This window comes from Scyliorhinus canicula, chromosome 16 (assembly GCF_902713615.1).
Source record: "Scyliorhinus canicula chromosome 16, sScyCan1.1, whole genome shotgun sequence".
NCBI classification, from domain to species: domain Eukaryota; kingdom Metazoa; phylum Chordata; class Chondrichthyes; order Carcharhiniformes; family Scyliorhinidae; genus Scyliorhinus; species Scyliorhinus canicula.
Window position 1 is genome coordinate 28,460,932 of NC_052161.1, and position 14,606 is coordinate 28,475,537.

The following is a 14,606-nucleotide window of genomic DNA, read 5'->3' on the forward strand; positions in this document are numbered from 1 at the left end:
ACCATTCTGAAGCTTGCTGCTCAGAGATTTCCTTCTAATGGTGCAATCAAAAAATGTATTCTTGGCATAAAAAGCCGCAACAAGGCTTTGGTTGCTGAAAAACATGTGCCTAGAAATCACACTGTGTGATGTTCGTGGACAGATCTTAACACTTTGCTGCCTTAATTAAGTTATTAATCTGTTAAGCCTGATTTCCTGTTTGAAAATCTGAAGCAGGCGTGCTTAATGTTTCCCCCAGTCCTGTGATGTATTATTGTTGGAACTGAGTTTGTTCTCAGCTTCTCAAAAAACAAGTTGCAGTTTTTATTTTAGCAAGGTAAATTCAAGTGCAGATGCTGTGTTCGAGAATACATTGTCCCTGACAAGATGGTTGCTATACTGCCTATCGATAGTTTGAATTCTTGAATGACCAGCAGGCAACCCAAGTTGATCACTGCGCCACATATAACAGATGCTGATCAGTAATGAAAGCCACAGGGCTGGATTCTCCATTGGCAGGGTACTCCGTTTCGCCGGCAACGCACTCATGCCCGTAGATTCCATGGCGGCGTGGGGATGCCCACAATGGGAATGCACCAAAAAGCAGGTGCGACAGGACAGAGAATTTCCCTTTCAGCAGCAATCTTGGGGATGAAGAGAATGCAATGGGTCTTCTGCTTGTGTCTACCCTAAAGAAATATAGGTTAGAAGTGGGATGTTTTACATCACTCCCAGTTAAATCATGTTAGTCCTAGATGCTCATGATGAGGCACCAACCTTAGACCACAATCCAGGCCACGCTGCATGAGTAGCTTGAGGTGCACAAATAATGAAGACCCGCTTGTGAGGAATAATACAAATGAAAAAGAACAGATAGCAGGGTAAAGATAGAGTTAGAAAGAATGTGCAGTGTGGAATTTATCAGTTTTGTATTACAAATGCATCCCTCTCACTTCATGCCCTGACTATTCATTATTCATGGATGATGAGAATAAAAGTGTATAATTGAGAATTCAACAACCTTACACTATGGCAGAATTTATCAAAACAAAATACAGTTCCAAATGTCAACCATCTATTTTTTTTTAATAAATGTTTTTATTCTCCATTTACACATTTTCCTCCCAATTTAACACCCCACCCACAAACGGTAACCAATACAAAATCAATCCCCTTAACAATAACAATGATCCCATCCTCCCACCACCCCAACCTACGGCCCACCTGTCAATATATGCATCCAATAAAACAAACCGTCCCACGGTGGAAACAAAAAACAAAGGAGAAAAAGAAAAAAGGAGTTCGGGACCGCCCATGGTCACCATAGAGTCCACTCCTCTCTCTCTCCCCCTCTCTCCCGCCCCTCCCCCCCACACACACACTCAACGCCGTCCAACCTCTGAAAGAGTGCCGTACATGATACCCAAGAGTTATAAATCCCCCCCCCCCACACCTTCCCAACTCCTCCCGTCCACTACCTCTTGTAAAACTCCTTCCCCCAACCTCGGTTCCTTCCCCTCCAACTTTCCACCCCAGCTATACCACTCGGACCCTGTTCTGCCAGGCTCCGATGGCCGCAGCCCCTCCCCCCACTTCACTCCTGTTCACTGGCCGGCTTAGACCGGCCAGCGCGGAGGCCCCCGCCCGGGTCCCTTTCCCCATTGCCCGACCCTAGGAAAGCCCAAAAATCCCCCTTTTAGCGCACAAACCCCGCATATCCACCTACACCCCAAAGAGCCCTCACTTCGAGTGAAAGTCCCATCACTTCCCTTGTCCAAATATATACAACACAGGCTCCTTTAGCCCGTATACCCGCACGCAGTGAAACAAACAAACAAAAAAAAAGAAAATACAGTCCTGAGGTAACATCGGCACATGGCCATTTCTCAATTTCTCAGTTCTGCCACAGTCCTTCTGCCTTCGCAAACTCCTCCGCTGCTTCCGCCGTTCCAAAATAAAAGTCCTTGAGCTTATAAGTCACACTCAGCTTCGTTGGATATACAATGCCGCACTGCACCTTGCTAATGTATAGTGCCCTCTTCACCCGGTTGAAAGCAGCCCGCCTCCTCGCCAGCTCCACCGTAAAGTCCTGGTATACACATATACCAGCTCCAGCCCACTGCACCGCCCGCTTCTGCTTGGCCCAGCACAGGACCTTCTCCTTCACACTGTATCTACAGAAGCACAAAGTCACTACACTTGGCGGCTCACTCGCCTTTGGTACAGGCCTCCACGACCGATGAGCCCGATCCAGTTCATATCGGGAGGGATCCTCCCCCTCCCCCAATAGTTCCGCCAGCATCGCAGCAAAATAGCCAGTCGGTCTCGGCTCTTCAACTCCTTCGGGCAGCCCCACAATCCTCAAATTCTGTCGCCTGGACCTGTTTTCCAGGTCTTCCATTTTTCCGCGCAGATCCATATGAATTTCCACCACCTTCCGCATCTTTCTCCATCGACGTAAGTTCATCACCGTGCTGCAATAATGTCTCCTCCACTTCCTTCAGCGCCTCCCCTTGCTCCCGCACCTCCACCACTGCACTCGCCACCGCCGTCGTCACCGGGGAAATCGCCTCCTCCACCAGCACACTCAAAACCTCCCTCATCTCCTTTCTCATTGTCTCCATGTATTTTGTAAACTGCCTTTTGAATTCCGCAGCCATTACCTTAGTTTTTTCTTCAGCCGTAAGCAATGCCGCCTCCCCTGATGCTCCAGCCTCCATTTTCCTTGGTGACCCCGCGGTGACCTTTCTACTCCCCAACGAACTTTCAGCGGTTTTCACAGCCGTTTTCTTACTAGACCTCGACATATCCCTTCCCTGTACTTTCTCCTGGCCTTCACCGCCTTCGCTGCCCCTAGGACCGGGCGTCAATCCCCGACAATGCCGTTCCCGAACGGGAGCTCTCCAACGCGCGGCTGCCTCCCGCCCGCCTTCACCGGAAGTCAGCCGTCACCGCTTCTTCAATGGCCTTGGTGAGATCTTTTCACAGTTGTTCCCTCTGCTGCTAGAATTCAGCTTTCATGAAGGCCCTCAAGTCAGCTTGAGGCCTTTAAGCTCGCCGTTCCCCCGCTTGCATGCTGGAAGAAGCTTTTGTCTCTGCTGTAGCTTCAGCCAAATCTTTCACTGTTTCTGCGGGTCTGGTAATCAAGAAACATACCATTCCTGGGGGAAAGTACTCCTCCAACATTCGCCTACGCCTTTTCATCAAAATTCCACCCCGTATTGCTTAAAAAAGAGCTCTTTTCTGTAACCTTGGGCAGGAGCTGCCTTGTGTGTGACCACTTACTCCATGGTGCACACTGGAAGCCATGTCAACCATCTATGGTGGCATTTCATAATGCTCTGGAATCACCTTGCCTGTTTTAATAGGCCATAAGGTAGATTTTCCAAATGAGTGGTTGCCTGGCGTATCAGAAATGCAGGCATAGAAGTCAGCACAACCTATACAATTTCTTATCCATTAATATTATAGCTGGAAGTGCTCATTTTTAAGTCCTGCCCCTACATTTAAGTGTTGTTTCTCTTTATGTTTTAACAAAAAGAAGGCAAAATTGAAAGCCCTAGCCCTCTTGGTTTGTAATGTCATCTGAAACCTCTGTCTGAAGCGCAGTCTTGAAACTCTTAAGTATCCAGTATTCTCTGTATATCATCAATAACGATGATGAGGATGACATAACGATGCTGCGGGCAGCTGGATTTGTAAGGCGAGAATTATCAGCTGGTGTATCCATTCGGTTTGTAAGACAGGAGCAGTCTGAACTTGAACTTGCTTCTCGGGCTTCTTCTGGTGCATTTGTTAAGATTCAAATATGAAGGCTGAGTAACACCAATGAGACTCATTCAGAGTATCTCAGTTCCCTCCTTCCTCTCAAAACTGAAACGCAAAAGACACTAAGGGAACCAATCATAATGCTTCAAAGTTTTCTTATTCACCACAGGATAACTTTTGGACATCTGCTTTAGTTGATGGGAAAGATGAAATTGCCTTGAATGCATACAACTCGGTATTCCTGGTTGCACTGAAGTTCTACAGCGAATACAGCCACTTCAACTTTCTACAAGAAGTATACCGCCGATTAAAAGGAGCCCCATTTAACAGTGAATTGTCTTCAGAAACAGAGGTTTATAACTGAACTTATGTTGTTAGAACACATACCATTCTTCAATTAAAGTGAATGGAATTTACAATAAGCCCGTTTATCTATATATTTAGATTGATATATGTGTTTATTTTATTAAGCTGGCTCCACCAAGTCAATTATTTATTTTTAATTGTGAAATAAGGAGTTTTTCTCCTGGTTTAATGGATAAAACATCAGGTGGTATAACAATTCAATTCCTGGAAAATGTGCATGTGTGACTGTCAGATGAGACAGGTGAACCACTGTGTGATGTCCGCCTATCAGGCACAGCCATGCAGACGAATGCTTTGGTGATGTGTGTGACCTGAGGAAAACCTGCCTCCACACTTGCATTGAGATAAGTTTAGGCCTGATATTGCACCTGATTGTGCAGTAGGAATACGCTATATTGGTAGTCACGTATAATGTGGCTGGAAATAAAATAGAAATAAGGGCACCTTTTCCAAAAGTTAGATCAAATAAATAAAAGAGTTATCTGAGTTTTATGTTTACATCTTGACAAGATTTTCTGCTGGATAACACTCCTTGGTGAGTAATAAAAGTGATGTTTTGTGGAACTCAAGGAGTAAAACCTGAATGAATGGTTCACGTCCCATCAAGTGACTAGTCCCAGACTTGAAGATTGTCCTGCAAAATAATGTAAATAAAAATAATCTGTATTATTAAAAGGCAGCAGAATTGAACAAAGCATTAAAAATATTGAAGTCTTAATCGTGACACTCAAGTGCTGCAAAAGAGTGTCATCTATTAGCTTCCCATTAGCCTTTAATGTTCACTGGGGGATCCTGTATACCTTCAATAAATTGTAAGCAAAGTCACCATAGTCCCAGATGCATAGGCCGCTTTTCCCCTTGAGGGGGAGAGCTGACTGGAAGTGGTTTAACCTGAGGATCACCATGCCTCAGGTAAGTGGTAAGGTTGAGCAGGCAGGGTCTTCAAGAATAACTTCAGCTGGTGCAGGATTCGAACCCACAATGTTGGCCTTGCTCTGCTTCACAAACCAGCTGTCCAGCAACTGAGCTAAACTGTAATAACTGAATAAAGTATGCACATAACACTTCTAATAAGGAGTATCCCTGTGCCACTTTGTGTCAAACGTGAGGTAATCCATGATTGTACAAAAGAAGGGAAGGAGCAAAATAACCCCAGTCTGGGGTGAACCCAGTGGTGAACAGGCTATTGCCTCACTTAGGACAATAATGATAGAAAATGGTAAAATAAAATTTTAAAATAAAACTGGAATTAGGCTGGATAGCTCCTTTTAGGCTATCATAGACAGAATGGGCTGAATGATCTTCATCTGTGCACAAATGTCTATGTTTTCCATGTGAAAGTTGCTTCAGGGCATGTATTGTGATGTGATTATGAAGGAGATTGTAGTAAGTACTCTAAATAAACTATATTATTCAGCAGATTTAGATGAAGAAAGAAAAGAGAACACGTTAGTGTGACAATTGTTTTTTTTTTAACATTTTTGATCTTAATTTATATTTTGTCCGGCATAATGCAGGTGAACTCCTATTCAGCTTATCTTCATGATGCAGTAATGCTGTACGCCATGGCTCTTCAGGAAATGCTAAAGGCAGGAAAGAATCCATTTGATGGAAGAGCACTTATTAAGCATTTGAAAGGTTTTGGTAAAGGGCGATTTTATGGTATGTAATAAAACATTGTACATCAAGCTTTTTTTTTCATTTACTTGTCATCGCTTTATTCTTTGAATAGCATTAGTCCCCTCTGCAGTGGCTTGCAAATAGGGCACATCAAAACAGAACCTAATTGGAACAGTTTAATCCTAGCTTCTCTCATATTTATTAACTTTTGGGAAGAACACCCCATGCATGCCAGGCAAAAATAAGTTAAAATTGGAAGTGATGCTTTATTCCGTTATTAATGTTTTATGAAGGCATGGGGAGTTCACACCAAGTTGTATCAAAGAAACGCAGGTTTATTTACAAGGCTATGATACACAGCTCCCGGTAGATCCCAACCGGGCCTTAATGGTTTGTGTCGAACTGGCCGACCTCATATACAATATGGATAGAGCTTACCCCACCCACTTAACGAGGGAGCTCGACTCCACAAGGGACATGGGGAAGACGATCATCCCCATTGCATAAGTCCAGTGTGGTGGGTTATGGCATCCCTCAAGGAGCTCCCGACGGCCGTGGGCGAGGAGGATGAGGAGGAGGATGCTGGACTCTCTTTGGTGCAGGCAGAGCATCGTACATTGAGGTGCCGGGTCTGGAGGCATATACCGCAAAGAGGAATGCTGGGGCAGACTGTCGGCTGAAGGTAGCTGTACTGTCGAATCTGCACCTGAGACCTCAAAAATCTGTGTTTTCATATCAGAACTGAAAGGGACGATGTTGGCCATGTTCCCATCGAGACATCTTTGGGGTGCCACAATGGGCTGGTCTGGTACCAGGCCCGGACGATCAGGACGCGTTGCATATAAAGAAACTTTTATCTTTGCGACTGTGATCCCAATACCTTTTCATAAGTTGTCCATAAACCTGAACCTGGTAGGGGGCAGGTCCCACCCAACGAAAGGCAGTCCCTGAGAGCCACCGAGCACTGTCAGCGAGAATAATACCGCATGACCTGGGCGGTCGCCTTTGAACAGGGCAACACCCTTGTAACTCCTGGTTATAACGCACCTTCGCACCAATGTCTGAAAACAGCAAGCCAAAGCGGGAATGAAGACATCGGGCCATGAGCATGAGCATTTCACCCAGTCACCGCATGAGTTGTGTTACAATAGGAGAGAAAACAAGCCAGCCTCAGAAACATCGAACCCGAAGTTTGTTTCCGCAGCCCCCACTTCAATGTTTCTGCCAACCCGTTTGATGCCGGATGGTACAGGGCAGTTCGCACATGTCTAATCCCGTTGGTCTTCAGAAAAGCGGAGAACTCCTCACTTGGGAATAAAGCACCATTGTCCATGAAAAGAACCTCAGGAATGAGATGCGCAAGAAAGAGACAGGCAACCGCTCAACGGTCCCACGGGAAGTGATCGCTGCCATTCAGTGGAGCTCCAACCACTTGGAATGGGTGTGATGAATGTTATCAGTAGCTGATATAATGGTACCTTACCTTTAATGCATTGGCCCTTTAAGACAGGGCTTGGAACCCTGGGGGACACCGCCTCTGGCTCCGCCCCCAGGAAACGGTATATAAATTAAGGCTCACTCAGGCAACATGTGATGAGCACCCTTCTCGGCTGCTGTACAGTTCTCAGATGATTAAAGCCTTTGAATCATCTATCTTCTCTCCTGTGTCGTGATTGAGGGTATCTCAATGGGCATCTACTAAAAGAGAGAACACCGAGCCGAGGACTAGGCCAGCATAATAGGCGTACACACGAGCCCAAGGGCGACCTGGCCACTCCCAGGGTGAAGGCGCTCGACCAAAGAGAACTTTTAGTGCTCCTGGCACATGGAACACTGCTGAGCCATCTTTTGATGTCCGTATCCAGTCCTAGTCAAGAAACCTAGCTGTGCACCAACATCTTCATTTGGACGCCCCGGGATGCCCATTGTGAAGGTCATTCAAGACGTTTTCCTGACCCTTCACCGGGATAACAACCCGTGTGCCCCACAGGAGAACGCAGTCTTCCACATTCAGCTCAGACAACGTTGAGGAGAAGGCCCGATACTCGCTCAACAGTAGTTGATGCTGGCCACCATATACCACTAGATGCCATACCGTAGCCATTGAGCAGCATGGTATCACAGTGGGTAGCACTGTTGCTTCACAGCTCCAGGGTCCCAGGTACGATTCCCGGCTTGGGTCACTGTCTGCACGGAGTCTGCACGTCTCCCTGTGTCTGCGTGGGTTTCCTCCGGGTGCTCTGATTTCCTCCCACAAGTACCATAGACCTGCTGTTAGGTAATTTGGACATTTTAAATTCTCCCTCTGTGTATCGAACATGCGTCGGAATGTGGCGACTAGGGGCTTTTCACAGTAACTTAATTGCAGTTAATGTAAGCCTACTTGTGACAATAAAGATTACGTTAACGGGGTCCGTCTGCATCGGGTCGTGGACACGTATGTGGTGACACCGGCAGGGAGTCCATGGAATTCAATGTGGTGACCACTTCACCCAACTGATGAGGGGGCCGCAGCATACCCGCAAGGTCAAATGGCTCAGTGCGTTGGCATGCTCAATGTGGGTGCCTGGCTGGTGTTTGAATGTGTACGCATAAGCAGCCAACAACAGGGCCCAGTGCTGGGTTTGTGCAGAGGCAATGAGGAAGATCGCCTTGTCCTCACAGAAAAAGCCAAGCAAGGATTCATGGTCTGTAATGATGTAGAAATGGCGGCCATAGACATATTGATCAAACTTTTCATTCGGCTGTTGCCAGTGTACAAGAGCGATCGGCTGTCATCCGATGGGCCAGGATGGCCCCAATGGTATAAGGGGATGTATCACATGTGATAATCAAATGCTTGGCGGGATCATAGCGGGTGGTCACCCCTGAGGACAACAACCACTGTTTGCCATGCAGAAAAAACGCTTCCTGGGCAGCAATCCACACTCAGGCCTGCCTCTTCTTGAGGAGCAGATGCAAATGAACCAGTACGGCCGCGAGATTCTGGACAAATTTCCCATAATTATTAACCAACCCCAGAAACGAACGTAGTTCCGTGGCAGCTTTTGCGGTGGGGACCATTGGAAGGCAACTTTCTCAGCAACCAGGTGTAAGCAGTCATGGTTCACCCAATACGCCAAGCAAACTACCTCCTTTTGTGTGCACCGCACAATGCAGGTGGACACCATATTCCAAGATACACTGCCTCAAGATTCTCCAAATGTTCCTGGTCGGTAGCCCCTGTGACCAATACATCATCCAAATACATTTTATTAAAATATAAATTTAGAGTAACCAATTCATTTTTTTTCCAATTAAGCGGCAATTTAGCGTGACCAATCCACCTACCCTGCACATCTTTGGTTGTTGAGGCGAAACCCATGCAGACACGGGGAGAATGTGCAAACTCCACACGGACAGCGACCCAGAGTCGGGATCGAACCTGGGACCTTGGCGCCGTGAGGCAACAGGGCTAACCCACTGTGCCACTGTGCTGCCCCATCATCCAAATACATAATGACATGCAGCAGGCCCTGCAGGATATTTCCCTTGACTTGCTTGAAGATTGCGCATGCCGGAGACACTCTGAAGGCAATCGTGTGTATACATAGAGTTCCCTGTGTGTTTGTATCCTAACGTACGTGCGGGAGGACTTGTGAAGTTCGAGCTGTAGTTTGAGCTATCCACTACTCATATCTAGCTTCTTGACTGAACATTCAGCAGCGAATTTAGCAAACCGGACCTCGATACGGGCATAAGGTAGCGATCCAGCTGGGAAGCAGTATTGACCGTCAGTTTATAATCCTGCACAAACAGACCGTTCAATCCGGTTTCATGACAGTGACCACCGGTACCGACCAATCTGCAAAGCCTGAGGACACAGGTTCAAATTATACCAAGTCATCTGGTGGGATTTAAATTTAATTCATAAATCTGGAATATAAACCGTAACTACCATCCATTGCCGGAAAAATCCATCTAGTTCACAGATGTCCTTTAGGGAAGGAAATCTGCCATCCATACCTGGTCTGGCCTACATGTGACCCCAAACCCACAGCAATCTGGCTGACTCATAACTGTCCTCTGAAATGGCCTAACAAACCACTCAGTTCCAGGGCAATTAGGGATGGGTAACAAGCGCTGGACTTGCCAATGCCGCTCACATCCCATGAAAAAAATAATGGACCAAAAAATCGTCCTGATAAAAGTTGGATTATTGCCTAATGAGAAACAATAATAAAAATAGTGCATGATTGTATAATTAATGGGATCCATCTCCATACCAATCTATCCCTCTATGTGATCATGTTGCAGTAAAGCATTTTATAAAATGAATAATATATGGGAGTTTATATGTTTATTCGTACTCTGTTTCCTGACAGCTTTCTGCCTTAAAAGCTATTTGTGACCGCATTCCTACTCCAGCTGGAAGTGTAGGATGGCCCCCGCTATCGTTCTTCCCTCCACCATCATGCTTACCACCCTGCAATACACAATCAGCAGGAAGCACATTTGGAGAAGGGAAATTTGGGGGTTGTTGTTTTTTACCCCTTCTCACAATTGGGGTAGCTCATCTCAAAATGGTCCTCTGTCCAACTAGGTAAGTGAGAACCAATGAGGCTCACACAATCCAAACAAAAGGACTTGGTCAGGCTATCATCTCTTTCTTGAATGAATTATTCTTTCTGTCTCTTTATCTCTGTCAGTGCCTCATTTGACATTGAATGCATCCACTCCAGTTAACACTTGCTTCTCACTCGTCATGCTTTGTCAATCTTTCAATCAGGTTGGTTGCTAGCCCTGTTCCACTCTATCATAGAATTTACAGTGCTGAAGGAGGCCATTTGGCCCATCAAGCTTGCACCGGCCCTTGACAAGAGCCCACACCTCCACCCTACCCCCGTAACCCCACTTAACCTTTTTGGACACCAAGGGCAATTTAGCATGGCCAATCCACCTAACCCGCACATCTTTGGAGTGTGGGAGGAAACCGGAGCACCCGGAGGAAACCCACGCCGACACGGGGAGAATGTGCAGACTCCGCACGGACAGTGACCCAAGCCGGGAATCGAACCTGGGACCCTGGAGCTGTGAAGCAACTGTGCTAACCACTGTGCTACCGTGCTGCCCCTGACTCTACTCTCAGATACACTGTTACCTTTGCTCCACCATTTCCAGCACAGATTCTCAGCAACTTGGCACACAATATAATTTAAATGCCAAACATGCGAGGACAAATGGTTAGTTGTTGGACATTATTAGTTGTCTTGTCACAGCAAATGAGGCACAAATACAATCATCCAAAAGAAACAAGGTCAAATATGAATGCTTAAAATGCAATACCTCATTTGTGGAAGGGCTTTATTTTACTGACCAGAACTCAATGGGAATGAATGATGCACTTAGCGATTGTGAAACTCTTCTATTTTGGAGTTCAGTGTCTGTTTAATCTCTTCACCACAGGTCTATCGACCACAGAATCACTGAACATCACTTATGCAGTGATCCATTCTCCAAATCATGTCAAGTTCACATAAGTTAATGTTTGCCTGCTTTTAATTATAACAGTGTTGATAAGGATGTCAAAAGAGTATTGGAAATTGTAACTTGTTTTTGTAAATAGAGGGCAAGTAATCCATATGGAGGGGACAAATGTCTTTTTATCCTCTTGCAATACTAGAAAATGAGAGCAGAAATCCTATTCTTTGCCTTAATAGGTATAACTGGCTTTGTGGATATTGATAGCTCTGGAGAAAGATATATGAATTATACTGTGTATGACCTGCAATGGTATGAAAACACCACAAAGTTTATTCCTGTTCTTCAGTATGACAGCTACAGAAAATCAATAAGGTAGGTTCTGTTGAGCTATAATTGTTAGCTCATTGAATACTGCAGTGTTTTATAAAGGTTTTTTTCATGTCTCGGACTTGATTTGATTTCACCGTCGCATGATACAATGAAGTGTCTCAATATGATTATGTAAATATTTGATGAGCCTAATACACTCACCCTGACATCTTTAAAAGTTAAGCATCTATTCATATGCACCGCAATTTTAACACCATATCAAATGGGGGAGGTGGTGCGAGTGCCTATGCAAAAAACCATGAGCACATTTACAAAGGAAACACAATTTTACTACACATGATAGACAGAGAAGATCTCGCTCATAAAAATGGGAATGTTGGATAGCATGCATGCTACGAGACTGGGTTTCTCCTTCTCACGGACTGCATGCTTACTCTCAGAAAAACTACAGAGCGAATCATAGAATGATTACTTCCTCTTCCCACTTCTGCAGCTCGACAAAGGAATTTGGTAACATTTCATGGCTGGGTGGAACTCCTGTTAAAGACTACCCTGAGTGCGGATTTCACAATGAGCTTTGCCAAACAGCCTCTAGCAACAATCATTTAACCAAGTCACTCTCCTGCATGGGACAGCCTGGGTGCACCAGTAGGTATTCTCCTGTCCATCACCTTTCTTGTGTACGTTTAAGGCAGGTATAGAATGCTTCACAGGAGAATTGACATGCGTTCAGGTAACATGGAGGTGAAACGTCTGTTGATCACTTGACCAAGAAAGTCAGCATAAGGCTCTTAATGCCACATGTTGCCTACAATAGACAAATAGGATCAATTGCACGTCACAGTCAGTCCTCTTTGTGCGATGGTGCGTACCACTTTCAAAGGATACCAGGACTCAAAGAGCTAAATTACGAAGACAATAATTATGAAGCCTATGCATAGGCTAGGTTTGTGTCCCATTGAGTAAGATTAAGACTAATTTAATTGATGTGTTTAAGACTATTAAAAGATATAGAGGAGAAGGTGGAACTAAACTAAACTCTGGTTAGGGAGTCCAGAACAAGAGGGCACAGATTTAAAATTAAAGCTGGGGGCTGGATTCTCCGCTATCGGCATTCTCCATTGTGCCAGCCGCGCACCCACGCTCCAGGGATTTCCAGGTGGCGTGGGGCTGCCCACAATGGGAAACCCCATTGGCCAGCTGGCGAGACGGAGAATCCCGCCGCTGGCGGGGGTGCGTCGCACCAGAAAACAGGTGCGGCGGGATGAAGAATCCCACCCAGGATATTTAGCAGAGATGTCAGGAAGCACTTCCTTACACAAGGATAGTGGAAATCTGGAACTCTACCCTCACAATAGTGTCGAGGCTGGGTTAATTGAAAACTTAAAATCTGAGATTGATGGATTTTGTTAGGCAAGGAAATTAAGGGATAAGAACAAAGAACAAAGAAAAGAAAAGTACAGCACAGGAACAGGACCTTTAGCCCTCCAAGCCCGTGTCGACCATGTTGCCCGACTAAACTACAATCTTCTAACTTCCTGGGTCCGTATCCCTCTATTCCTATCCTATTCATGTATTTGTCAAGATGCCCCTTAAATGTCACTATCGTCCCTGCTTCCACCACCTCCTCCGGCAGCGAGGTCCAAGCACCCACTACCCTCTGTGTAAAAAAACGTGCCTCGTACATTTACTCTAAACTTTGCCCCTCGCACCTTAAACCTATGCTCCCTAGTAATTGACCCCTCTACCCTGGGTAAAAGCCTCTTATTATCCACTCTGTCTATGCCCCTCATAATTTTGTAGACCTCTATCAGGTCACCCCTAAACCTCTGCCGTTCCAATGAAAACAAACCGAGTTTATTCAACCGCTCCTCATAGCTAATGCCCTCCATATCAGGCAACATCCTGGTAAATCTCTTCTGCACCCTCTCTAAAGCCTCCTCATCCTTCTGGTAGTGTGGCGACCAGAATTGAACACTATACTCCAAGTGTGGCCTAACTAAGGTTCTATACAGCTGCAACATGACTTGCCAATTCTTATACTCAATGCCCCGGCCAATGAAGGCAAGCATGCCGTATGCCTTCTTGACTACCTTCTCCACCTGTGTTGCCCCTTTCAATGACCTGTGGACCTGTACACCTAGATCTCTCTGACTTTCAATACTTTTGAGGGTTCTACCATTCACTGTATATTAGACCTTCCAAAATGCATTACCTCACATTTGTCTGGATTAAACTCCATCTGCCATCTCTCCGCCCAAGTCTCCAAACAATCTAAATCCTGCTGTATCCTCTGACAGTCCTCATCACTATCCGCAATTCCACCAACCTTTGTGTCATCTGCAAACTTACTAATCTGACCAGTTACATTTTCCTTCAAATCATTTACATATACTACGAACAGCAAAGGTCCCAGCACTGATCCCTGCAGAACACCACTAGTCACAGCCCTCCAATTAGAAAAGCACCCTTCCATTGCTACTCTCTGCCTTCTATGACCCAACTATTCTGTATCCATCTTGCCAGGATATAGAACATAGAACATAGAACAGTACAGCACAGAACAGGCCCTTCGGCCCTCGATGTTGTGCCGAGCATTGTCCGAAACCAAGATCAAGCTACCCCACTCCCTGTCATTGTGGTGTGTTCCATGTGCCTATCCTATTGAAAGTTCCTAAAGTGGCCGACTCCACTATCACAGCAGGCAGTCCATTCCACACCCTAACCACTCTCTGAGTAAAGAACCTACCTCGGATTTCCCTCCTATATCTCCCACCCTGAATCTTAGGGTTATGCCGCCTTGTAACAGCTACATCCACCCGAGGAAATAGTCTCTGAACGTCCACTCTGTCTATCCCCCTCATCATCTTATAAACCATTATTAAGTCGCCTCTCATCCTCCTCCACTCCAAAGAGAAGAGCCCTAGCTCCCTCATCCTTTCCTCATAAGACCTATCCTGCAAACCAGGCAGCATCCTGGTAAATCTCCTTTGCACCCTTTCCAATGCTTCCACATCCTTCCTATAATGAGGTGACCAGAACTGCACACAATACTCCAAATGTGGTCTCACCAGGGTCAT

The 14,606-nt window shown here is 45.7% G+C and overlaps 1 protein-coding gene across 1 annotated transcript in view; it reads left to right on the top strand.

The window, feature by feature from the left end:
• Positions 1–14,606, top strand: part of gucy2g (guanylate cyclase 2g) — a 116,640-nt gene that overhangs the window by 11,658 nt on the left and 90,376 nt on the right. The window contains exons 4-8 of the mRNA XM_038773202.1: positions 3,917–4,099; positions 5,631–5,775; positions 11,433–11,568; positions 12,020–12,105; positions 12,549–12,569. Coding sequence (XP_038629130.1) covers positions 3,917–4,099; positions 5,631–5,775; positions 11,433–11,568; positions 12,020–12,105; positions 12,549–12,569 — 571 coding nt within the window. The remainder of the gene's footprint in view (positions 1–3,916; positions 4,100–5,630; positions 5,776–11,432; positions 11,569–12,019; positions 12,106–12,548; positions 12,570–14,606) is intronic.